At 36.9% G+C, this 25,520-nt stretch overlaps 1 protein-coding gene across 1 annotated transcript; it reads right to left on the bottom strand.

The window, feature by feature from the left end:
- Positions 1-4,559: 4,559 nt before the first annotated feature.
- Positions 4,560-25,520, bottom strand: LOC140159543 (uncharacterized). Its single transcript, XM_072183032.1, has 10 exons — positions 25,414-25,520; positions 21,346-21,448; positions 20,575-20,686; positions 15,866-15,967; positions 15,178-15,242; positions 14,551-14,619; positions 13,093-13,289; positions 7,147-7,470; positions 6,406-6,574; positions 4,560-4,662 (listed from the first exon to the last, which is right to left on the bottom strand). The coding sequence occupies exons 1-10, from the start codon at positions 25,446-25,448 to the stop codon at positions 4,594-4,596; spliced, it is 1,245 nt and encodes a 414-aa protein (XP_072039133.1). The 5' UTR covers positions 25,449-25,520; the 3' UTR covers positions 4,560-4,593.

Below are 25,520 nucleotides of genomic sequence, written 5' to 3'. Positions count from 1 at the left end.
TGATGGGGAGGATGGGTAGGTTAGGGAACGGTTTAGGCTTGATACCAAAGAAAGTACAATGTTAAAAATAACAGAAAAAATGCCATAATACAGTGCAACTTTTACATAGGCACATATGTGTCTCAACAACTTTTGAAAAGCATTCGGCTATTCCAGTTGAAATCCATAACGATCTCTAACAGTTTCATACAATTTCGAATGGAGTTGTAGGAATTTATATGAGTTGAACATGTTTAAATGTATCGAGGTATTCCAGAAATTATAAGCACCCCTAAAGAAAACATGGGAATACCCACAAATCCAAATTTGCAGCAGTGGGAATTCTCAAGAAAAATTTTCATTTAGCAGTGAAAATTCATTAAAAATATTTTCTTTTCAAACTACTGGAAAGTATACCTGTCATTTTTAGGGACACTGGAAGTCGCACAGGAATTCTCAGTTTGTTTCAATAAAAAAAATTGGGAATTCCCAATATTTTGGGTAAAAGAAACCCTTTTCTTCCTGAGGGGGTGCCAATTATTTCTGGAATAGACTATTATAATTGGTAGAATGGGAGACTGAACATTTTGTGAGGCATGACATGGTGTCAGTACATTTGTATAACTTGCTTCATTTGAAATGTCATTTATCTTGTTTAAAATTTTAATCCAAGTTCTTGATAGCAAGTTTACCAGTGTTCACCTTGTTTTCTACACACTGGCCCTAGCCTAGGTAAAGTTAGAGCACTATTTTTTCTTGGGCTGATGAGTCTATTCTGAACGTTGTACCAGGTTGATGTTAGAATCAAGGCAGGAACCATAGCAATTGTTACAAACATTCCCAACTGTTTTATTCACTTGGCACAACCTAATCTATGTACTTAATAAAGCAAACCTTGTAGATGTAGTTTCTTTAAACTATTGTTTCTGTTAAATACGAAGAGCTTAATTGACCAAATAAACCTTTTACTTACCTTGGTAGTGCTGCAATTTTTTTACTTCAGTATTTGGAAAGTATTTACTAAATTGAGGGGTTTCCTTTTGGATGATAAGGTACCATCATGGCCAAAAATAGACTTTAATAAATCGATGGTTTTGTCAGGGCCTTCTTTTTCAGACTCTGTGCAGTATCTTCCAAAAAGTATGTCAAGTGTTATGACCTTTATAAATATTAGTCATGACATGGTACAAATTGTTGTAAACTTTTAACGATAGCATACTTTCCTACATACGTTGTGTATTCACGGTGTTAAATGCACTTGTCTCCGATTATCTGCTGTTGAGTTACTGAACTACTTACGCATCTTACGTATTGTTTGTTCCACTTTGTCAATAAGTATGCTCTTGTCAAAGATTTACAGCAATTTACCAGTTGTATAATAATCCTTGGTGTACCAAAAAGTCCCATTACAGCATCTCATGTTAGACAGAATCTGGGGTTCCACCGAAGGTAACCTGCAGAGGAATCTGATTGTGTAAACAACACACCATCATAAGGCAAAAAAATAAATTGTTTGTTTGTCCTCCACCGCCCGCTCCTCAGATTAAGGCCTGAAAAAAAGTAAAATTCATTTTTTGCCAAGATTTGGAGTATCTCTGGCTGGACCTAGCTAGAGCTAAATGCTAAGATCATTCATGGTTGAAAATAAAAAGCCCCCCAAACATTTTGTGTCTTCAATATGCAAAGTTATAACTTGTGTTCATGTCATCGTCTATTATTTTTAATGACTTCAAAATACATTGGATTTGAAATCATTAAAAGATTATGACATGAACACAAATTATTATTAAAGAAACAAAATGTTTGGTTTTTTTAAGTCACCATGAATGATTCTAGCATTTAGCTCTAGCTAAATCCAGGAATACTCAAATCCAAAAAAAAAAAAAAAATCCACCCTCTTTCAAAGCTGTGGAGGATAAACAAACTTTTTTTGGCCTAACTGGAGCATACATGGTATTTTGTTTTGATATTGTTTGTGAACTTTAGCTGTATTTGTATTCTAAAATAAAAAGAATAACAATGAGTCTTCATTTGTTTTATTGTAAATTGAATTAATGGCAATATTGACATCAGTAAACAATGTGTTGTGTTTCACATGCACCTGGGAGCACAATGGGCCATTCACAAAAGGATATACTACTGGCTTGTATGTGTGTGTGCATGTCAAACAAAGAACATCAACTCAGTCAGCCAGAATGTCTGAAAACAGCTTGTGACTTTACGCTCATTTTGTGGTAGCAGGTCCCAAATGTTGACAAACTGTGGTGCTGGATGCTTTCCTTGCCTTTTCAGATTCACTTTGTATACAACCAGAACTAACTCAGAGTTGCCCATAGGGTAACACTATGAAAATCTGCCATATTGGTTTGTCAGGCATGGAGACAAAAATGTGACCTGCTACCATGAAATCAGTGTAAAAGTCGCAAGGTGTTGGTCACTTAAACGCCCTGGATACTGCGTTGGTGTTCACTCACCTGTTAAACCCACTAAGTATGTTTGTATGTCATTTGTGAATGGGGTACAATGGGTGGTGACAAACAAAGAACATCAACTTAGACCAAATATCTCTAAATTACCAACTCCACAAAATGAATATAAAGTCGCGGCGACTTTACGCCGATTTCGTGGTAGCAGGTCACAAATAGTGTACCCAGATCCGTCGCCAAGGGATGTGTTACTCCCCCAAAAAAAAAATATACCACACTTTCTTCATGTTAAAACTGCAAGACAAATATTTTTGGATGTTCCGTAACAACCTCCAGTAATTACCTGCAAGTGAAATCCAATGGTAATGCAAACATACATGCACTTTAAATCAAAGTTTACCAGGGGGATGGCGAAATAATCAGGAGCTAAACTTATTTCAAATAAACCCCACAACATTACCTGCTCTTGCAAGTTTTACAAAGTGTCACAAAATGTGGACCAGTTTAACATTAAATTTTTTAAATATTCCAGAGCCCCATCCACTACCCCTGACTTTGCAGATATGCCCCTCACTTGGATTCGCACAGGTGTACTACAATGTGCCACAAAAGTTTTGGCCTTGATGCTGAGATTCATATCAAGCCAGTCAGTATTTCAATTTGTCTGGAGATTTTTAAATATTTTTGCTTGATTTAATGTTTAATGAGAGTCCTTTGGCCAAACAAATTGTTTGATTGGTGTAACCTGACCTACCCTAAACTTACTGCAGACCCTAGATATTTTAGTTTATTTTGAGGGAGAAAAAAAATCATTTAAATTCGATTGTTATGGATAATAAGTGTCTAATAACGGAACCAAAGTAGCTTATGATCGTTGAAGTTACACAAAATTAATTCTAACCATCTCATGATATCCTGTGTGTTAAAAGATAGTGATCGAAAACAGTTCAGATTTGGAAATCTGACCAATAAAAAATTCTCCTCCTACCTACCTTTTTTTTTTTTATATTACGCCAATAAAACAATTTTTGTGGCCTGTTATGAACTTTTTTATATGACTCAACTTCAGATCTAGACATCCAAGGAAAGTAACAGTGTACTGCAACATGCCTAACCTAGCACCAACATTGGGCCCTGATCTATACACATACAAGTCATCAGGTATCTATAGTAATTCTCTAGTATGTACACTATTATAATTTATGTACAATAATATTACAATTTAAAACCAGGAGTTACATATTTGTGAATATTCTCAATTATCCAGATAACATAAACAAATATATAAATCAGAGGTGATTGAAAATGGGTCAAGGAGGATAGAAGAACCCGTGCTCAATCGAGGAGGGTACTAAAACTAAACCATTCCAGGAGCTAAGATTCGGCAGTCAGAAAAGTCCAGATGAATTGCAAACTGATGTCAAATCAATCACTGGCCAATAGTTCAGAGGTACATCATTCAGCCTGATGATGCATCTCGGACGAGACGGGATACTGTAGCCATCAAAAATAGAAAGTCCAGATGATGTGATTTATATCTTTCTTTATGTTACCACTATATCCCACTGATGAAAAAGTCATCCAGAATGACTCAAATTTTTCAAGACTCTGGTGATATCTTTACTTCTATGTACTTAGTTAGACTACAGCTCTCTGGCAATGTGCTAAATATGTAACTAGCAAGGTGACAGAGGAGGCATGGAATGAAAAGCAGTCAAATTATAGATAAATCGGCCCTTTTTGAAACCTGTTTCTCAGTCCACCAAACAAGACAAACTTCTCAAGGACTGTGTCTGGTCTCCCTCTGAATGACCAGACTGGTTACACACCTGATTGGTGCTGATACAGCTGAAGAACAACCTTTCTGAAGCTGAGATACCTCAAATGGATAACATATGTGACCCATCACATCGAAACAGACCACTTCGCGGCTAGCTTCATTGGCAGATAACAATGAAAGAAGATGGAAAAATATAAAGAAAATAAAAAGAATTCTGAGCTTGTTTTGCCTCATAAAACATTTTTACTGTATCTGATTTCAACAAGTAAGGTGTCATTTTCAAGCTAAAAAGCAGCAGTTTATCCTAGTGTTTAAATCTCCATTTTCATTTGTGCCGCGAGGTGGTCTGTTTCGATGTGATGGGTCACATATTGTCCAAGTTCTGTAGCTGTCTGTGCCGGCTGTAGTTCACCCACTGTTGACCTTGTTATGTAGGTAATCTAACCAGTCAGTTATTGTAGGCGACTCGATTTCAGGCTATAAGAATAGAAAAGTAGAAAAGCAACTTAAGTTAAATATGCAAGACAACATTGTGGCAAACTATTTTCTGCCAAATTTCATGTCCAGAGGGCAAGTTAAATGTAAACATGGTATAGATCATGCTGGAGTAAGAGCAGTGCTCACAGTGCTTATCTCTTTGTCCATGGCATTTGGGTCCAGACCCCCCTGAATTAACTTGTTGTGGGAGGTTTGGCACTTCTTCAGCACAATGTCACCTTCCCAACACCATACACTTGCGCTGAAGTCATTTCAGTTGACTTTTGACGTCATTGCCTGGCTGTATGCCCACGCATCATCACAACTTCCATTGTTTTTTGCCTGGCAGTATGCGCGCACATCATATTTTGTTCAGGGCCCGTGCTTTTAAAACACCCGCCACATCACAATACAGCTATTGAACAGTGAAGTGCTTGTATGCAATTCACTCGAGCATATCAATATACCAGTCCCTTGCCTTTAGTGATACACATGGAGGTCAACCCATCTATACCAAATCACATGTGCAGGCTTAGATATGAATGCTTGTTCTACTATTTCCTTCAAGAAATTTTTCAAAACTAACTTGTATCACAAGCATTAGCATTTATGTTGTTTTTTCAATTAATTTATGTTTTGTGATTTTCCATGTGCATCATCTTTACTGGCACTTTGTAAGCTTGTTTAGGATAAAAGGCACAATTTACAAATGTTAATTGTATATAAGTATGCATGTAGAAGATATAAAAGTGATCTGCTCTCACAAAATGAGCATAAAATCGCAAGTTAAGAGTTTCCAGACCTTCCAATTTTTGAGTAGCTGTTCTTTGTTGAAGACACTGTATAGTGTATAGTCAGTGCTATGTCCTTTGTGAATGGGGTCATAATAATGCTGACATACTGTGTATTCAATGCTGTCCCCATTCACAAAGGACATCCCACTGCCGATACAGTCAAGGATTCTCGAGTACTAATATACTATAGGATAAGCCACTCGTTTGCGCAAATGAAGTCAGTCATTCAGCCTATGCGCGATAATGCATGTGATGGCATAGTACCCCTGTACGTGTAGGAGTGTATCACCTGTGGAAGAGATGATGCATGTTTAAAAAATCGTTTAAAAAAAAAAAAATTAAATGGCGAAAAACGGTGAACATTTGGTCGAATCTTTCCATTACTATCATATCGTGAAAAACCAAATAGCTGAGGAGTTAGCTCAATATGCTAGGAAAATATTCTCTTTGATGACCCCATGACGAGACTGGCTAAATAAGCTGTATTTTTGCTGAAAAGGGTCCGAATAATTGGCAGTCGATGGGCGCCATCTTGGAAAAATTTAGGGTACCAAACTACCCAAAAACTGTCAATCAACATAATTTAGGGTACCAAACTACCCAAAACGGTCAATCAACATTCCGATGGTACCAAACTCCCTAGCAACCGTCACTCAAACTGCCGATGTGTCAGTCAGTCAAACTGCCGTGAAGTGACTTCAATTTTTATACAGGGATTGAATACGAGTGTCACAGCCCTGATACAGTACAGGTGTCTTCAAGAAAAAAATATCAACTCAACAGTTGGAACTTCTCAAAACTCCCAATTTGCGATTTTACTGTCATTTTGTGTTACCAGGTCACAAATTACCTATGTGTGTGCATTAATGTGTTATGACGTAATACAATGTGATTGGATCGCAAACATCATGAATATTCATGAGGTAATGAATATCCCATGAAAACCTACCTGGAATGATTCCAATGCAATCTGTTCATGCAAGCCCTCTACTGATGTGAGTTTTATGGATCCCATTCCTGGATAACCAGCATCAACAGACAATGAACATACCACTTGACCTTTATCCCCTAAGATGACCGTGATGACCCCTTCGTCGCTCAACCAGTCTAATGCATACCTGTAGTGAAACATTAACAACTTTCTTTTTTTACTATAAATCATTTTTTTGTTCAAAGATTTATGAAGCCTTGTGTGTGAAAGCTTAGTACATTGTACACTTAATATATGGGTGTTTGTAATTTTGTAATTGTGACCAACTCCAACAAAACCCGGAACAAGTCTTTGGGTGACAGCGATGCTGAAAAAGGAGGTCTTAACAGCCCTACATATGTGTCACCTCGAAAGCTGGAGTGCCCCCGGATCGAAATTGGACATCATGTAGTTTTACAGCATTGTAGGTGATTTACACATCACTCTCCTAAGGAAGTTAACAGGTTTAAGGAGAGTGATTGCTCTCACTCTCCTCAAAAGTCAAGGCCTGCATGCAATTGGCTATACCAGTTGAAAACCATGCACCCCCTAAAGAAAAACATGACCTTAATCTCCCACACGGAGTGTGAATTTCAAATGGAGTCACCCATTCAGGTAACCCAATTTGAAATTTACACTCCCCATGTGGAAGATTAAGAACATGTCTTCCATGTGTTCCAGGGGGTGTATGGATTTCAACTGGAATAAACCAGTACCAACCTATTCCTGAGTGTCTCAATTTCATGTCTGAGTGGTGCATGACTGTACAGTCTACTTTTCACCTGCGTCACCAAGAAGACAACATCGTTCATTCTCACTGCCTCGTTGATAAGATCAGCTATGTCTAATGATTCAATGTTGATCTCTGCATCATTCAGTCGCCACTGTGATGCTGGGGGTTCGCCATCCTTGAATTTCAGTGTGAGAAGCCCGTTGACTGGTGTGTCACTGGGTGAGGTGAGTTCAAGAGTTAAGATGTTACCGTGGAGACTATGTTCTTTGATGCCTGACAGGTGAGATAACTTTTGAAGGGTATTTGTACACCTGAAAATAAAATACAACATGATTTGAGCGATTATTATTTCATTGATTTATTTATTGCGTTTAGTGATCTGATCTGATGCTGGCATGAACTCAACCACAAGTCCATAACAATGGGATATGAAAATGGAATGGAAAACTGAAAGGAATCAAATACAAACAAAAAATACAATAATTTGAATATTCATTAACTAGTGCTATACGAACCTTTAGGTCCATATGCATAAAACAAGTTAGACCAGGTCTAACTTTAGACCTGGTCCAACTATAGAGGATAGACTTAGATCCCTTTAATCTTTCCTTTTCCTCCTTTACTCCTAGCAAAGTCCAGAAGTATGATTTGCATAATGTATAGATTCCTATTTAAATGTTAGTTTTCACTGACAGCTACTGATCACATTATCCCCTTTTAATTTCGAGCCAAACAAATGAGGTAGTAAAACATAGAAAATTGCTATTTCATTCCAGTGCTTACAATGTGTGTGTTAGCTCGCTATCATATTATTATCATGATTATTGGCAGAGCTTCACGCAGCTGGGATGAATAAACAAGGCGTAAGACGAATAGCGATATTCACACAGTTTATACATAAAGACGTACAACAATTAGCGATATGCATTCAGTTTTTATGTTACCGATTCAATGATACACACACACGCAATGTGTTTAGCCATCATTCAATCGGTGAACTTGGAATAAAACCGGAGATCTCCGGATTTAATATAAAAACTTGAATTTTTCTGTAATTAAAGCACTTCAGGCTGTCTTTCATGTGGTATTTTAGTACACCACTGGACATTACAATCATGCAAAAAGTAGAAATTTAAGAAAAATTGAGGGTTACGCTGTTGGAACAAATCATGCATTATGGCTTTAAACTGCAGCCATCTAATATTAAGCTACATGTTTACCATTAACAGGATCTACAATAAATAATACCATAGATTAAGGTATGTAAGTTCCAAAAGTTCATTATAATCTCCATAGATAGCCCAGGTCTAAAGTTAGACCTGGTCTAACTTGTTTTGTGCATATGAAGCTTTAAAAATGAAACTTAAGTACAATGAAACTGAAGGACAATAAAACAGTCTCAACATGGTATGCCAAAAATTGCTCCCATGCCAGAACCCCCCCCCCCTGTAAATTAAACATAATTTTGCATATGATAATATTGAATTATTTTAAGGTGCCCTATAAACATTGCTTGCTCCCCTTTTTAAGCTGTCAAGAAATTCTGCCTTCATAGGCATGTCAAAAAATGCTTGCCACTCCAGATGCTTCACACCCCAGTACTTTTATTATTGCACCACAAATTATATGAAGCCAGTCACTCTTTTCCCCTTTAATTTTTTTTTTATTATTTCTTCTATCAATCCAATCCGATATGTCGAAAATAAATTAAATAGGTTTGTATGAATTATTTATATGTTTAAGAGGAAGCCTGACATAGCAGTTCTTGTGGGGTGAACCAAACCTGCCTGGTTATCAAATTAATCAGTGACAAGGTTATGTCTGAATTTGACAGGTGCTAATTGATGCAATAACATTAAAACATTAATTAGCACCTGTCAAGTTCGAAGATAACCTTGTCAGGGATTAATTTGATAACCACGGAGCTTTGGTTCACCCCAGAAGAACTGCTATGTGGATTCCTCTTTATGAAATAAAGTATATTTATCATTTATAAGAAATATTAAACAGTAAAATGAAATTACATTATTGTGTAGGTTAAATATTTCAACATACATGTAGTGGTTTTAAACGCACATTTCAACTTGCAAAACTGACATGAAAGAGCGCCTCTTAACAATAACTTGGGTTGAATAATACCCACAAACTTTTAATGGGCAATTCCATTTGATATCCACACCCTCTCTGTGGAAGACATGACCTTAATTTTCAAACAGGGGATGTATATTTCAAATGGAGTTACCCATTCAGGTAGCCCTATTTGAAATTCACACTCCCTGTGTGGAAGATTAAGGTCATGTCTTCCATAGGGGGTGTATGGATTTCAACTGGAATAGCCAAATACACATAGGGGCAATGGGTCATTGTGTAGTGTAATTGACTGATAAAATATAGATAAATGATATCTGGTATCTTGAAATGAACCTATATAAACACTTGAAATTATATTATTAGTTATGAGCACTTATAGATTGGTAATAGTTGAAACAACAGGTGATTTGTATGAGTGTACTGTGGTTTTGATATGCCTATATGAATACAGATTAGGCGGATATACAGACCGTAGATCTTAACACACTCGGACTAAGTGCAAAGTTTTGTAGTCATATCAGTATGTACCATGCAGTGCAACATTGGTCTAGACCTGTATATTTTAACATCCTGCTCATTATCAACAAAACTGCGGTTTTATCAACAAAACACATTTAGCTTCAGACTTCTACTGCAAAAACAACATGGCTGCATCTCTGTCACCAAGCCAGAGGAAGGAAGATTTCAAAGAAGAGTTTCTAACTTGCTCTATTTGTGCCGAGCCTTATGACAATGATAAACATAAAGCAAAATGTCTGCCTTGCCTCCACACATATTGTAAATCATGTCTACAAAAAATTGCCGGTAAGCGACCACAGTTGGATTGTCCAAAATGTCGCAGATTGGTCAAGCTACCAGGACGAACTGTGGACAGCCTGCCAAACAATTTCCTTGTGGAAAATCTGAGGGATTACCAAGATATTTTCAATTCATCGGTTTCTTGTGGTAGTTGCGAAGCTAACCCAGCAGCCAGTTTTTGTCATGACTGTAGTCTTATTCTGTGTCAGAAATGTATCGATGCTCACAGACAATTTGGTCCACATAAGAATCATCAGTTGTTAACTTTAGCTGAGCTCCAAGAAACGAAATACAACCCCTTGATGCAACAGCGGCAGCATTGCCTAAAACACCAGAAGCAAGATTTGACTATGTACTGTAGAGAAGCCAACTGCAAAATTCCAGTTTGCGCAACATGTGGCCTTCTTGACCATCGGGGTCATGACCTTGTTGAGTTATCAGCGGCTATTGCAAGGGTTATTGATGATATGCACCAATCTACAGCAAGAGTGAGAGCTAGAAACCAGGAATTAGCATGTAAACGAGAAGCAATGGAAAACCTGCAGGAAACGCTGACCACCAACTTCAAAAAGAAAGAGAAAGAAATGCAAGAATCAACTCGGAAATTACATGGCCAAATTGATACAAGCTACAACAAAGCTCACACCAACATGAAGAAATTGTATGAAGCTGAAATGAACAAAGTGACTGCAAGCATTGAATCTATAGACTTCCTCGCCACCCAAATGACCAGCACCTGTGAGTTTGCCACCAAGTCAACTGATATGAACCACTCAACCCAAGTTCTGACCTCACAAAACCAAATCATGGAGAGACTGAATGAACTAGAAATAGCAGAGCTACCTGAGACTTCATCAGATAAGAGTGACTTTAATTTCACTGAAAAACATCATTCATCTATGGCACAGATTCATAAATCACTGCAGGATTTGTATGATTTAGGGTGGATGCAGCGCCCTCAGCAGCAAAGACAGATTACGTGCAAGAATAGAAATCAGAGACGATCAACTCCAGTGAGAGACAGACCTACATCAGCAATACCTGCAAGGAAACCACTGGTTGACCCACAGCAATGTACTATTCAATCAAGTGGTATAGGGATGTATAAAGCCATTGTGCAAACTATAGATGAGAATGGACATAAGATGAGCACTGGTGGAGCAAAAGTAGAGGCTACAGCAGATTGTGGACACCCATTAGATGTACAGGAAAACAATGATGGCACATATACAGTTGACTATCACAATATTTGGAGCTCAATGCATGTTAAGATAAATGGGACTGAAATGAAAGGAAGTCCATTTGCTTCTTGGTAAAACTACTACCAATATGATCCTCATTTTCCATTGCTTTGATTTTCAGCATTCATCTAAACAAGAAATGTGTATTATATAGTTAACTATTATGTAAAGAACAATGTTCTACTCTACAAACAATCAATAATGATATTGTTATTTATGTGCTGTAAAATTCAAAGTTGGACAGTAAAATGAATATTCATGACTTGACAATGTAGCTGGCTAGGCAGAATAGAATCAAACTTTGACAAATGCGTCTCTTAAAGGAAGGTGACCTGATGTATTTGGAAAATCAAATTCTTTAAAACTTACATATAACATAAAATGTTGTCTCTTTCAAACATTCATACACAAAGAACATGTAAATGTTCCTTGTAAATGTGACTAATTCCTTATGGAATTACTGATACGTACAATGTATACTGATACAGTGTTTTTATTAATGATAGTGATGATGATCTGTAATAAATTGATATCCAATGAGAGATCCTATTTTTCTCATTAACATATTGAAATTAGGAGTTCCAAATCGGTGTATTTCCAAAGATATCATCAAACTGTTGAATTAGTCTCAAATGTGATATACCACAGTCAAGACTAATTCATCAGTTTTTTAATGATTTCTCCGGAAATATATCGATTTGGAACACCTAATTTCAATATGTTAATGAGAAAAATATGATCTTTCATCTGATACAAAAATCTGCATTTTTTTATTGGTAATTTAAAAAAATAACTTTCCCAAAGTCACAAAGTCTGATCCAGTTAATTTGATTTTGATTTCCAGGCTTTAAAAACATTGTATTTTTCCCTGGAAGATTAGAAAATATGCCAAATTTTACCAGGAAGGTTTTCCCCACAGTATTACAATGATAGCAACATTCCCACAATATCACCAACATAGCAACAGTTTTCACAATTTGTTCACTTGGGAAATACAAGGACCCCCTCCCAAAAATAAAGGCAGGTATAGTTATAAAAGAATTGATATTGGTACTTCAACTAACTACGCACTGTGGTGCAATATGTGTTTCTGATTGTCGGTTGTTGTTTTTTTTGTAAAAGATATAGTGTTGTTTGATATAAATCTTGTATTGATATAATTATATTTGATTTAATAAAAACATGCAAAGACAAAAAAAATATTTGTACTTCAATTGTGTAAGGGACTGTGCAATAATTATGAGCCCCCCCCGGGGGTAAATTTCCAAAAAGCTTGCCAAAAATCGCTTGCCCCCCTCTCAGCCTGCCAAAATTGCTTGCCCCCCCTCTCGGCCTGCCAAAAATCTTTGCCCCCCTTGAACATGCCATATTTTGGGGATCCCAATTTGCAAACCTTAAATGGTCTAGATGTATGTTGCGAGCGCAGCGAGCAGGAAAATTTGCATATTTAAGCTGTTGCATACCTAAGCCTTTTTAGAGCGTTTTATTAAAAAGGCACCCCATGAATGTGTGCCAAAATTGCTTGCCCCCCCCTCTCGGCTTGGCAAAATTGCTTGCCCCCCCTTTCGGCTCGTCAAAAATTTCTTGCCCCCCAATTTAACCCTCCCCAGGGCTCATAATTATTGCACAGCCCCTAAATGAACCACAATTTTATGCTGTGTACTTTTGAACATTAGCAAATAATATCTTAATTCAAAATTAAGTTTTTAAAAAATCTTTAAAAAGATGCATTCTACATTCATTTTTCAAACTGCCAAGGGCTTTGAGACATAGCATTAATAGCCTTAATATCTCAGTCCTTACCATGTTTCCATGCACTGTTCCCTACTTATCTCTGCTGCCCTCTCCATCTTCATTTTCTCCAGGTTAGGTCGGGCATCTTCTAGCAATGCTTGCATTGCTTCCTTGGCTTCAGCTAACTTTGAGATTTCCTGCTTGTGCTGTGCCACAGCAGTTTGATATGATGACAGCATGGATTCAGCTTTCTGCAAAGCTGACCTCTGTTTCAAAAAAAGATTCATATGATATTCATCATTTGTGATGTGATCAAGCAAAATCAGCCGGAAGTTGGAATATTACCGTACTGACTCGAGTATAGTGCCACCCCGTTTTTGGGTGAACATTTTTCAAAATTGGGGTGGGACTATACTCAATTTAAAAAAATGAAAAAAAAATTGTAAGTTTTTTATTTTCTAGGTTTTGGAGTGTCCCTGGATCTAGAGCTAAATGCTAGGATCATTCATGGTTGACTTCCTAGAGCTAAATGCTTTTAAGTCAACCATGAATGATTCTAGCATTTAGCTCTAGGTCCAGGACACGGTTCCAAAACCGGAAAAAATAACTAAAAACAACTTTTTTTTACAATTTCTGAAATTTTTCAAAATTTGGGGTGGGACTTTACTCGAAGGTGGGACTGTACTCGCGTCAGTACGGTAATTGTGAGATAATTATAGTCAAACAAAGGAAAGAATTTCTTCTCTTTCCTATTGTTTTGGAAACTCTTCAACTGCACATATCTTTGGAACAATTTGTCCAATTTCAATGGGATATTCTGCAAAATGTGGCTTTGTAAATGCTTTATACATCAAAGTAGAAAAATGAAAATTGAATATGCCTGACTTCAGACTGATTTTGCTTGATCACACAACATTTTGTTATTTAGAGTGAAGCTGAATCTATACCCCATAACTTTTACTTAACAAAAATTGGCAATGCTTTTGGGAAGTGACTGATAACTGGGACATAACAATTTGCATGGAAAAATATTAGCTTTGGGCAGAAAATGGTATATTTTGCAGGATTTGGATCTTTGGGCTCTGCTGATAACTCTTCCAAAGCAATTAGACTTGGGTCAGCACTTGGGTTAGGGTTAGGATTACGGTTTATAGTGTCAAACAAGAGGAGTGTTAAACAAATGAAAGGTGTCCACACACCCCCACCCCCACCCACTTGAGTGACCAACTGGGGACAAACATTCAAAAAAATTCCAACTGGGGACTTTTTGTGCGAAATTCCACACATCTGGGGCTTTTCATGTGTGTACAATCGGGGACCTACCCCTACTTCAAGGAAGTCTCCAGTTGTGATAATGCCATTTTTGGTCTTTTCAGCCATAGAAGGACCCCATACGGCTGTTATTACAATTGGGGACGTCCCCATTTGGGGCGAAGTCCCCGGATTTTAGTAAAAAATCACCAAAAAGTCCCCGATTGTAGGGTTTTACCTGGTCCCACCCCCACACATACACTCAGCAATACCAACCTGTTGATGAAGTTGATCACGTGATAGGCCACTTGACCTTTCAGTCTGCAGTTGCGATAATTTGTTGCGCTGCATGCAAAGATGTGTGAAAAAGATTAACAATCATTTGATTAGGAACCCCTTCTGATTTTTTTCAACTACTTTATAAATTCTTTTCATTATAATTTTTATTTAACCAATCTGTATTTTAAAAAACAAACAAAGAAGGGACATAATAAACCCAAGTAACGAGTTGGAAACCCAACTTTGGCAGGGTTTGACTAGACAACGTCAAAAATGTAAAATATAAATAAAACATTTGTTTCCAATAAAACCATAACTTAGAACCAGAGGTTCGGTCACTGTTTGAATGTGGAAAGCCCCCATTTTAATAATACCACTGATTATATCAGGCATGCCGCATGAGAATATATTTCAAAGAAAAAACTGAAAAATACTGTAAGATCATGGGAAAAAAAGCATAAAACTTGGCAAAAATGCTCAAATATGGACTAAAAATAAATAAAAACAAAGATATTTAGGTAACCAAAAAAAACCTAAAACAGGAATCCCTATTCAAACAGGAAATTTCCATGCCTGTAATATGTCATATTTCCGTACATAAAGCATTTCATTAACAATATTTACCTTTTGTTCTATGCTTTCCAATTTTGACTGTAGGAGCTTCAGTTTACTTTCAAACTCTTCCTGGGCTGTACAAGAAAAAGATCATTTTTTAATCTTTTTATTTTTTAATCACATTTACATCCCTTTCAAATTTGATGGTGAAAGTTCAAGCCTTGAATCAGAATCTATGTGGTGTGGCAAAGTGCCACTGACTGAACAACATTTTGATCAATTGTATATTATGTACATATTTTCCAACAGGAAACTCACTAGTTGTTACTCCAAATATGACACACTGGTGTCATATCAGTCAGTTTGATGGAATTTCCCTACCCTTTGGAATTCATACCGTGCATTTCTCAACCAGACCCAGTTTTGTCCTTCCCTATTCCTATTTTTGCTTGCATCTCAATTTTTACCCTTGCTACCTTTTGCCTGAATAGAACAGATTTGGGTATATTTCACTAAAATTTTAATCTCAAGTAACCATTCGTAAGATACAAATACCGTAATACTAGACGGAACTTTACGAAGGGTCCCTGTAGTAAACCCCTATTATTTACGAAGGGTACCGATCGTAAGTCATTTTTAGTGAAACGGATTTTACGATGCGTCGTTCGTTACGAACAATTTTGATACTTGCATAGCTTGGTAAAGTTTAGTGAAATGGACTCTAGATTGAATAAACACAAAGAAGACAAATACATACCAGTATTGGCTTTGGCAATCATCTCCTGTATCTCCTCCTCTGTGGTTTGCATCTCGGCCTTGGTCTTCTTCAAATCTCTGCGTGTTTCTTTGAAATCTTCACCTAAAGGAAAAATGTTTAAAAATCATTACCTCATTAATAGATTTTTATAGGATATACCATATATATTTTCTCAAAACGCCTTGCAGTTTTCAAAAAGGTCTTCATTAACAGTCTTTTTTACAATGATAATTTCCATTTAAAACTTTGTTAGAACCGTCTGACAGTGATGCGGTGCTCCACAAACAATCAGGAATTTCTACAACTACTGTAAGCACGGTTCGATAACAATGGACGCACACATGGCTATGGTTAACTCGGCGATCTCATGTTAAAAAATACAGGTACTCTATGGTATTTACATAGAGGGAGCTTTTTAAAATAATAGAGAATTCAGTTTCGCATTTGAAAAGATTGTTTAAAAATCTTCATTATAATGATGAAACAATCACAGAATGTATACGATTGTATGTTTTAATTTTGATGGAAATAAATTTGATTGATTGATTGGGTGTACACATGTACATCTGCAGACAAAAACAAGTGATCCATCATGCCCTACTTTATTAATGACAGCTTTAAACACCTATCCTTTCTAAGTGTTTTATCACACACACACACAGACCCAGTTGCATAGATTTTAAGTACTAATGGAACTGGGAATGTCCCCCTTTGACTATGTATCCCGACCATTACACGCACAATTGCCTCGTCTATGTCCCTAGTTGAATAGGGAAAATGAGTGCCCAAGTGTAAGCACTGGCAAACAAGGATGTGAAAAACAGGATAGATTAGATGGGCAATTCCAAGCATCATTCCGCAACGCGATGTTTGCATATATGCAAATTAGGGTCAATTAGAAAAGTTTCTTCCACCTTAATCTTTCACTTACCCAAAATAGATAGCATTATACTATTCACCTTCCTAATTGGCTGCTGCATTAAAAAGAAATCATGTGCAAAAGTCGCGTTGCGGAATGATGTTGCTTGGAATTGCCCAGATACACATTTTGACTTTCTTTCACCTTACCGTGGGTTAAGTTCTTGCTATCCAAGCGCAGACTCACCCTGCCTATACCGGAAACTACAGTCAGTACCCAAAACATATTCTAATGCCGATTTAGATCTAGAAACACACACAGTTACTTGGGTATACTATACACATTTCTCATTTAATGTGTTCTCATTTTATCGATGTTTGTTTTGTGTGACAACCGGACCACACAACATACAGTTTGTCTTTTTCCTACTAACAGGGGACTAAATGGTGAATTTTTTTATTTTTTTCCAAAGAACCAGGGCCATCAATATTGCGCCCCACAGTGTCCAAACTGTCATTATAATGCCATTCTGACATTTGTAGCGCCAACCGCAGACACCCCTAGTTTTTGGAAGTCCTTGGTTAGTGGGTAAAAAAAAAAACTCATAAAAGTCCCTGATTGCCAGTATTTAACAAACAAACACACCCCCTCTTGTAGATGCTGCCCAGTGTGGAGGTGCGTTTGTAAATGGTGTGGAGGGGTGTGTGTTTTGTCACATTCACACTGCGGAGTCTGCTAACAACCGTGGAGCTCCACAGTAGGGCTGGGCAAGTAACCATAATTTTTTGAATTCATGTGGTTTCTATGGCCAAATTTTGTGTAGAATCCAAATATCGTGTTCTTTTTGTCATCAGATGATCCTTTAGGTTGGTTCTGTGGCAAAATTCAAAATGGCCGCCAACATGAACATTTTTACACAAAATGGATGCAGTATTAGCCTATATCATCACACTATACCATTTTTTAAAATGTTATATAGGCCTCTCAAGGTAAATTTATCATATAGTTAATGATATTATTCACCAGAGTATTCACAGTGTTTTAACTGATCCTTAAAAATTCAAAATGGCCGCCAAAATGACATTTTTACACAAAATGGGTGCATTATTAGCCTATAACATCACATTATACTATTTTTTTAAATGTTATATAGGCCTCTCAAGGTAAATTTATCATATAGTTAATGATATTATTCACCAGAGTATTCACAGTGTTTTAACTAATCCCTAAAAATTCTAAATGGCCGCCAAAATGACATTATTCTTAATGTTCAAACAATTTCGATGACTATTCGCTTTAGAAGACAATCAAAATAGAATATCTAAACGATGTATTTCTTCTGTACCACTTTATTACATATAGGCTATAGTATATGGCTGATACATTTAAGTAATAATATCATGATAAGCAATGCCAAAATCAAAAGCAAAATGGCGGCCAAAATGTGGGGTTTTTTTTGACAGAGAGACCGTGGAAAATTTCTTGGATTGTTTGTTCCTTATTTGATTCTGCAAGTAAGGAGTTAATGTCCACCACTTTCTGATCCCATCTGCCTACAGCTAAACAGCCTGTGAGCAATATGAAACAGACATATGGTATGCTTCCAAGGGACTTCCAAGAGCACTTACCATGCTTACTTGATAAGAAAGATAATGTAGTAACTGTAGGACTAGATGACACAACAAAAGCTGCTGGACACAAAATATATGATGTAAAGGCTGACCATATAACAATTGATGGACCTATAGTGGGCAAAGACGGACAATGACGTCTGGGTACGTGGAGAATATTTCCCATTCAGGAAAAGATGGTGCTGCAGCATACGAGTTTAAATTGCGCTGCCTCGCTATTTTAGCCAACTCTTCTGTGGATGAAATAAAACATCAAGTCGACTTCTGGATGTCAGACAGAGCTGCTGACTGTGCTACATTACTAGGTAATCTGGGAATCAATTCAAATCAGATAATCAAATGCTGTGCTCACGTTATATTAGGCATTGATCATGCTTGTGACAAGGTGTTCAGAGACATATAGTACAGAAGATAGGTGTCCAGAAACTGCTGCAAGTCTCGGCTAATGAGAGGGTTTTCACCTCTCCCAGTACGAGTGTACACACACTGGCTCAAATTGCCTTCGCCAAACTGCTGTCCCCTAGCCATGCCGCTCATTCTATTTCGCTATAATGAATACACACTACACAGGGTGAATGGATGAAGCCTACTTGCAAGCGAACATCAAGGTTTCAAGGGCTTTGTGGCCAATCGATTTGGTAGAAGAGCAGAAATTGCGAAAGAGTGCTTGCATCAACGTCAGTCTTCTTTGAAGCAGCAGTAGACATTCACATCAACAAACTGGTGCTGGCCGTCTCAACATGTGTTGCTCAGAAGTGTACAAGATGCTGGGAGATATCATCATATTTCCCCTAATGCACTTGTTAGGGAAAGACAAGCGAGAAGAGTCCACTTATGAAAGGACTTGGACCGGAGTCTGTCAATTCTTTACAGCGAAGATGCCAGAGCTGAAACAGAAAATGGAAGAGTGTGCTACTGCAAATAATGGGAAAGACAGGCTGTACGCCGCAGTATTAGACGAGGTGATAACAGCAATAGATAGACAACTTTCTGAAATGTCTTTCATTGGCAAAGATAGCTCAATTCATGAATCTAAACTAACCTATGCCCCTCTCACAAATCTGGGTTGTCAGAGCGAGTTTGCTAAACTGGACAACCGGATCAATATCAGCGGAGGGTCTACCTCGGTAGAAACCCTTTCACGGAAGAATGTGATATTGACCAACAGGTTGCTTGTCGATCCTTCGTTCACAGAGCAGTAAGCAGATGATAAGAGATCAAGATGGAAGTGGGCCAGGACCTCAGAGGGGCAAAGTGCAAAGAAAGTGGAGAAAAATTTCATACAAACTGTTAAAAATCCAAACAGACAATCCGTCAAGGAATTAAAGAAGAAGAAGTCAGTGAAAGTCATGAAACTGCTTGAAACATGGAAAGAACACTCTGGGCCTGTCACACCAAATAGTATGGATATTCTAGATAGCCTGAATGTAAAGTCGGGATGAAAAGCAGTTTCTTGCTGAGGTATGTTATCTTTGTGCAAGAATAGCTCCAGATATACGCCAAATGCGCTGTGTGAAAGCTGGCGACGGAAGATTAAAAATGGAGAAGTTTTCTCTTGATCAGCTGCGAACATCTATCAAGAATGCTGTACAGCCAGTGGAAGACTAATTTACAAATGACATTGACAGTTTGCTTATGAATGCAATACAAATGGCATAAAAATTTGAATTAATGATCAATATTGTGATTTTGGCAGCCATTTTGAATAACCTTTAGGTTGAAAAAACCAAAACAGCTTTAGTGAATATTAGTGAATAATGGTACCCACATGGTAGCTCTTAATTTAAAGGCTCAAATTACATAGAAAAACAGAGTTTAGATGAGGTTATGACAACAACATTGGTTATTTGGACAAAAAATTTATGTTTTGGCGGCCATTTTGAATTTTGCCAAAGAACCAACCCCAGGAGTCATCTGACGGCAAAAATAACAACATTTTTGGATTCTACGTCAAATTTCGCCATAAAAAACACATGAATTGCTTGTATTTTAATGAAAAAGTTTATACTTGCCCAGCCCTATCCACAGTTGAAGATAACCTCAAAAATGGGGTTTTTGAGCCATAGAGGGGGGTATACCACCTGTCATTTTTCTGATTAGAGCAACCTCCACAGTATGGCGGTTGCTGTGAGATTTGTGTAAAAAAATCTCCCCAGTTTGAATGTGGGTGTGTGAATCTCCCCAGTTGGAAAACACACACACAGAGACATATTACTTACTGGTTACACCTGCTGAAGACCACTCTTCTTGTGGCACATTCTCCAGATAGTTCATCAGCTTCTTCTTGATGAGCAACTCAATGTACTCCAATTTCAAGTTGGCAAATTTGGCCTGTTTTAAAATAAAGCTCATAGAAATTAGTGATAACAATTAATGCCCATTTTGTTTGTCCAATATCTACAATATTTTATTCATTATGGTGTACAATAGTTTGGTTTCCTCCCAAGTTACTGCATCAACCACATTAAGCACTGTTAAGAGGGTCAACATGATATAGCACTTGGATGCTTTTTTTTTTAAATATATTATTTCAAATGTTTTATTTTCTTCTTACTTCTTCCCAAAACATATTTGGGTATAGCTACCCTTGAAGAGTTAAAGTCTATTAAAAATCAACCTGCAAACACAAAATGTTTCATATCATTTTAAAAAGGGCGCACAAGGTTTCCAGATGTTTATGTTTTAAAACACAATTTACATACATAAAGGTTATAAAATAACATTATTGCCACAACACAATGTATTATTCAAGTTTGCACAAAAATATTGACAACATTCTCTCTTTTTTATAATCCAATATTTTTAAAACATATTTTTTACATTTTTTCTACTTTTTAAAAAAACATTCGAATCGTATTAGATTTTTTGCGTTTGCTGTCAACTTCAATTTCTAAAAGAAAAAAACACTTTCTTTATTATGTCTCTAACCAATTGTTGTGTTCAAATTTATTTAAGGATTAAATATAAATCACAGACTAGTTCAAAATTACCTTTGCACACTGAAGTCTGGCACCTGTACATGGTTCATCACCATCATGTGACGTAGCTAAATCATGCAACACTTTCTGTTTTTCCTGAACTTCGCACAGAACACTGAAACAAAAATGAACATGTATACTCATTACTGATATAGTGTCAGAAAGGCCAAAAAAATCCATGAAATGGAAGAAAAATTTCAACCAAATATTTGATAAGATAATATATAATGAGTGTGCATCATCAGACCTTGTTGATGAGACGTGCATTGTACATATGATGATGATATACTAGAATAGCGGTGGTTATTAAACACACTGCATATATGCCCAATTTTTTTATATTTGAAACTTACAAGTTCTAACTAACGAATGCATGGTGCACTAACAGCACTTAGCATCAGATGGAACAAGATGGTACCGGTACTGCTCATTGCTCTATAGCGCCACCAGACATAGAGAGAAGCCTTGATGCAAAAGCTTAGTTTCATAACATTACTTTAGTCATGTTGAGTTGGTGGTCTAAATAAGTACAAAAGACAAACCTTCGTTAAAAGGGCATTTTGTGATCCACAGCAATCCGCATCCCCCTCCTCCACTTTTCTCAAAAAAAGATTTTATACATGTACGGTACCAATGGAAACCTCTGGATAGATGTTTGTACAAAATAATTCTTGTGCAGAATAATTTGTTTAGCAAAAAATATTGTCAAATTTGAATTACATGTACGTTCTGGTGTAGGCCCACTGTACGGTCTGTACCAGAACAACAGTGGCCAATGAAGCAGTGTATTCGCATGGCTTGCATAACTCGCAAGTTTACGCAAAAACTGAATCAACTGAAATTTTGGGCATAAGCTTTTTTCGTTGCACTAAAAGAGGATGCTAGGATCACAAAATACTCCTTTTTCATGACAAACTTAATGAAAACAGTTTACACTGGAGCTCCCGTATGAATTTGGCGACACTGGGATCAAAACTGACGGAGCCTTTCAAAGCTTCATACCCACAACATTTGCCTATTTATAATAAGATACCGGGTAACAATTAACACTGAAGACACGATACACAGCGTCATCATCCCTATATCTTCATGTCAAAAATTGCCGTGATAGTATGGCGAATCCTCTCGTTTTTCAACAGCTACGCATGGCGATTTTGTTCGAGAGAGGTCGAGTGACTCAGGCTATTAAAACATACCATTTACACGATATGAGATACCACAGAGTTTCTATTCTACATGTTTTTACGATTTGCGCATGCTCAGTAGCCCATATGATGTTGCCAAAAAATTTTTGGATTTGTTGTCAGGTAAAACCCAGGTTTTGTTATACTAACTGGAAATTCAATACACTAAACAGCGGCGATTGCTGTATACTGTGGATATATTTTACTGCATTTTCAGTGTAATGATTTTTAAATTGTACGTTAAAAATGTGATATATATTCAGTTGTTTGAGAATTACAATCATAAAGGAACATGTGTAGCCCATTCAGCTCAGATCCAGGTGCTGTATAGAATATTAAATCACAAGTCTATAATACAATGCACATATCAAGACACTATGCCACTTTCTTTATCTGCTTCAATAATAGAATATTGATTTCAATAGAAATGAATAGGCCTACGGTAGGCCCTACATCTCTACAATTTGAGTTTGTACTTCACCACTGAGCGATCTAGTGATCGATTTCTAGCCAATCAGATAGGACTCCTTTTCTTGCGTTCGGTGAAATACCAATCGCCCGTCGATCACCAACGCAGCATTAAGTTGCAGGGAAAAAATATTTATAATACAGGGTGTCGACACTGTGCGATATGGCACCTGCTACAACTTGGAACAAGCATCATGAGCATGCAAGTCCTCAAAGTAAACGTTCGAAATTTGTAGTTACTACAACTGGGGATGTGTATATTTTAAGAGTACTAGACTCACATGCCAGTCCTATCATCATCATCATTTTATTTCATTCAAAATACATGCTGTGCCTATGTATATGACTGGCTTACGCCATTTTGGATGTCAATGGGAAATACACACTTAACGATTTGCGCAGCCGCAGGTCAGAAATTTGACAAAATTTCTTTAAAATTTCATCAATGTTTATAATTGGTGTAAGACTCGGCAGGGTTCCCGTTAAGGTTTTGAAAATGTGCGTCCGTAATGACGCAAGTTTGCTGACGAGCTTGCAAAAACTTGCGTCCAGACAGATTTTTGTGCGTCCATCTGAAATTCACGATTTATTACGATACACACGTACCCCGGTCTACACCTCGCCAAATGTTGATTGTTAAAAAAAAATAAAAGTGCATTTTCGCCGTGATATTCCATCTCCATTCGCTATGATAATTTTTCTCATTTCTGTGTCAGTTTTGGTCCGAAACGTGGTCAAAAACAGGTGCATAAACATGAGCAAAGTCTGTCAATCTTGAGCAAATTTTCGTTCGTAATTTTACTTCCGCATTTCTTTTTTTAAATTAACGTCGTGTTGATGCTACAAAGCTAAAACACGCGCTGCCACAAATAATACGAAAAAGGGTTATCATTTGGATTTTGTCTTTAAAATTGCTTTTATTCATCGTAACAATAATACTACTAAAGGAAACCTAGATTATTTATGAGAAAATAAACATAAAATATTAAAAATTGAATATTGTCAGGTTGTGATAAATAATTAAACATTAACCGCACGTTAGCGGCACATGTTGAGCTTGCTTGTAAACAAATCAATGACAATCAAACAGCGATCGTTCGGAAAGCATGCAAAAAGTGCACGATTTCCTGACGTTGCATTTACAAATATTGCAGAATTTACTTCAATCCTTAGCAGGTGGGTCAAAATTTTGGGGCTTTTATTATCTTAAAAATATAAAAGAATACAAATTTCTTATTTTTATCATCAATTAATGATAAAATCTCGAAGTTTTTTCTGCGTCCACATGCATGTGACATGGACGCAAAATACTTGATTAGCCATGTGAACTTGCGTCCAAATTTGCAAAATACGCGTCTGGATGCAATGACGCACACTAACGGGAAGCCTGAGTTTGTTCACAAAATTTTCAAGTAGGATATTTCACATGGAAATTATTTTGTTTAAAAAGGTGATTATTTAACTTAAAAAATGAGGGGTCAACCATGTCTGTAGGTCAAAAATTAGCGAAGTTATGGGCAAATGTCTGTTTTAAAAAAAAAACATGTACATGTAATGCATCATTTTTCACCACGGCGATCCATTTTACACAAAGGCGATTTTATTTTATGAAATCTAACTTTCACTGCATGCTGACTTCTGTATCAAGGATAAAGTACCCGCACATTTTAGACTACGTCGTCAAGTTTCTGGTGTCCAAATTTCAAATTTTGTATTTCCTTTTTGGATTGAATGTCGCCCTCTATAATAAGGAATGTGGACATGTGACTCAACTTCACTCAAAAAACTGAGTGAGCCTGAGACTCGGTTGAAACAAAATTAAGGATCGAATGCATTTTAGTGTCCAAAAAGGCAAAATTTTCATCAAAGTTCTGCCGATTTCAGCACCATTGCCATGCTTGCGAAGGGTTTAGAATTTGAATCGGGAATAAAAAATATCCGATCTTTGCGATCAAAAACACAAAACTACAAGTTTTTAAAAACATACTATATTGGCAATAGACATTATATTGCCAAACAATATAGAATAGAACATTCGACGTCAACTTCTCAAAATATTGGAGAAATATGCTCACCAAACATTATTGGGACATGATTATTCCATGCAAACGTGTGGGAAACTGAAAATATAATATGATAATCATAATGATAATTAATCCCGGCCAAGAGTACACTGACATATAATTTTGCAAAAGATTCAGTGCAGTTTTGCTCGAAATACGCACTTTGCAAATACGCAGCTATGCAATGCAATGTATGACATGATGATACGGCCGACGAAATGATTGGAAGTTGTTGACGTTGTGGAATTCGACAGTCTGTACATATTTTTGTATGTGTAAGCTTAACTGATCAGCAACCGCCACAGTCACAAATGTGCAGTGCAGCTTCACTAATGACGGATGAACTAAAGACGAGATAGAATTACCGTTTATGTGTCTCCCAATTTTCGGATGCACTCATTTTCAACAATCTGTGGATATTTTAATCAAAGAAACGTTCGGAACTAAAATTTAAGAAAACCGCTACCAAAAA

The sequence above is a fragment of the Amphiura filiformis genome, chromosome 8, assembly GCF_039555335.1.
Source record: "Amphiura filiformis chromosome 8, Afil_fr2py, whole genome shotgun sequence".
Taxonomy (NCBI): Eukaryota; Metazoa; Echinodermata; class Ophiuroidea; order Amphilepidida; family Amphiuridae; genus Amphiura; species Amphiura filiformis.
Note: the sequence above shows the minus strand (reverse complement) of the source record. Positions and strands in the feature narration are given on the sequence as shown.

Coding starts and splice junctions, on each gene's coding strand:
- LOC140159543 (XM_072183032.1), bottom strand. CDS start 25,448: ATGAGTGCATCCGAAAATTGGGAGACACATAAACG. Junction 21,449..25,413: donor AATTGGGAGACACATAAACG/GTAATTCTATCT, acceptor TTTTTGTTTCAG/TGTTCTGTGCGAAGTTCAGG. Junction 15,243..15,865: donor GATTGCCAAAGCCAATACTG/GTATGTATTTGT, acceptor TTTCTTGTACAG/CCCAGGAAGAGTTTGAAAGT.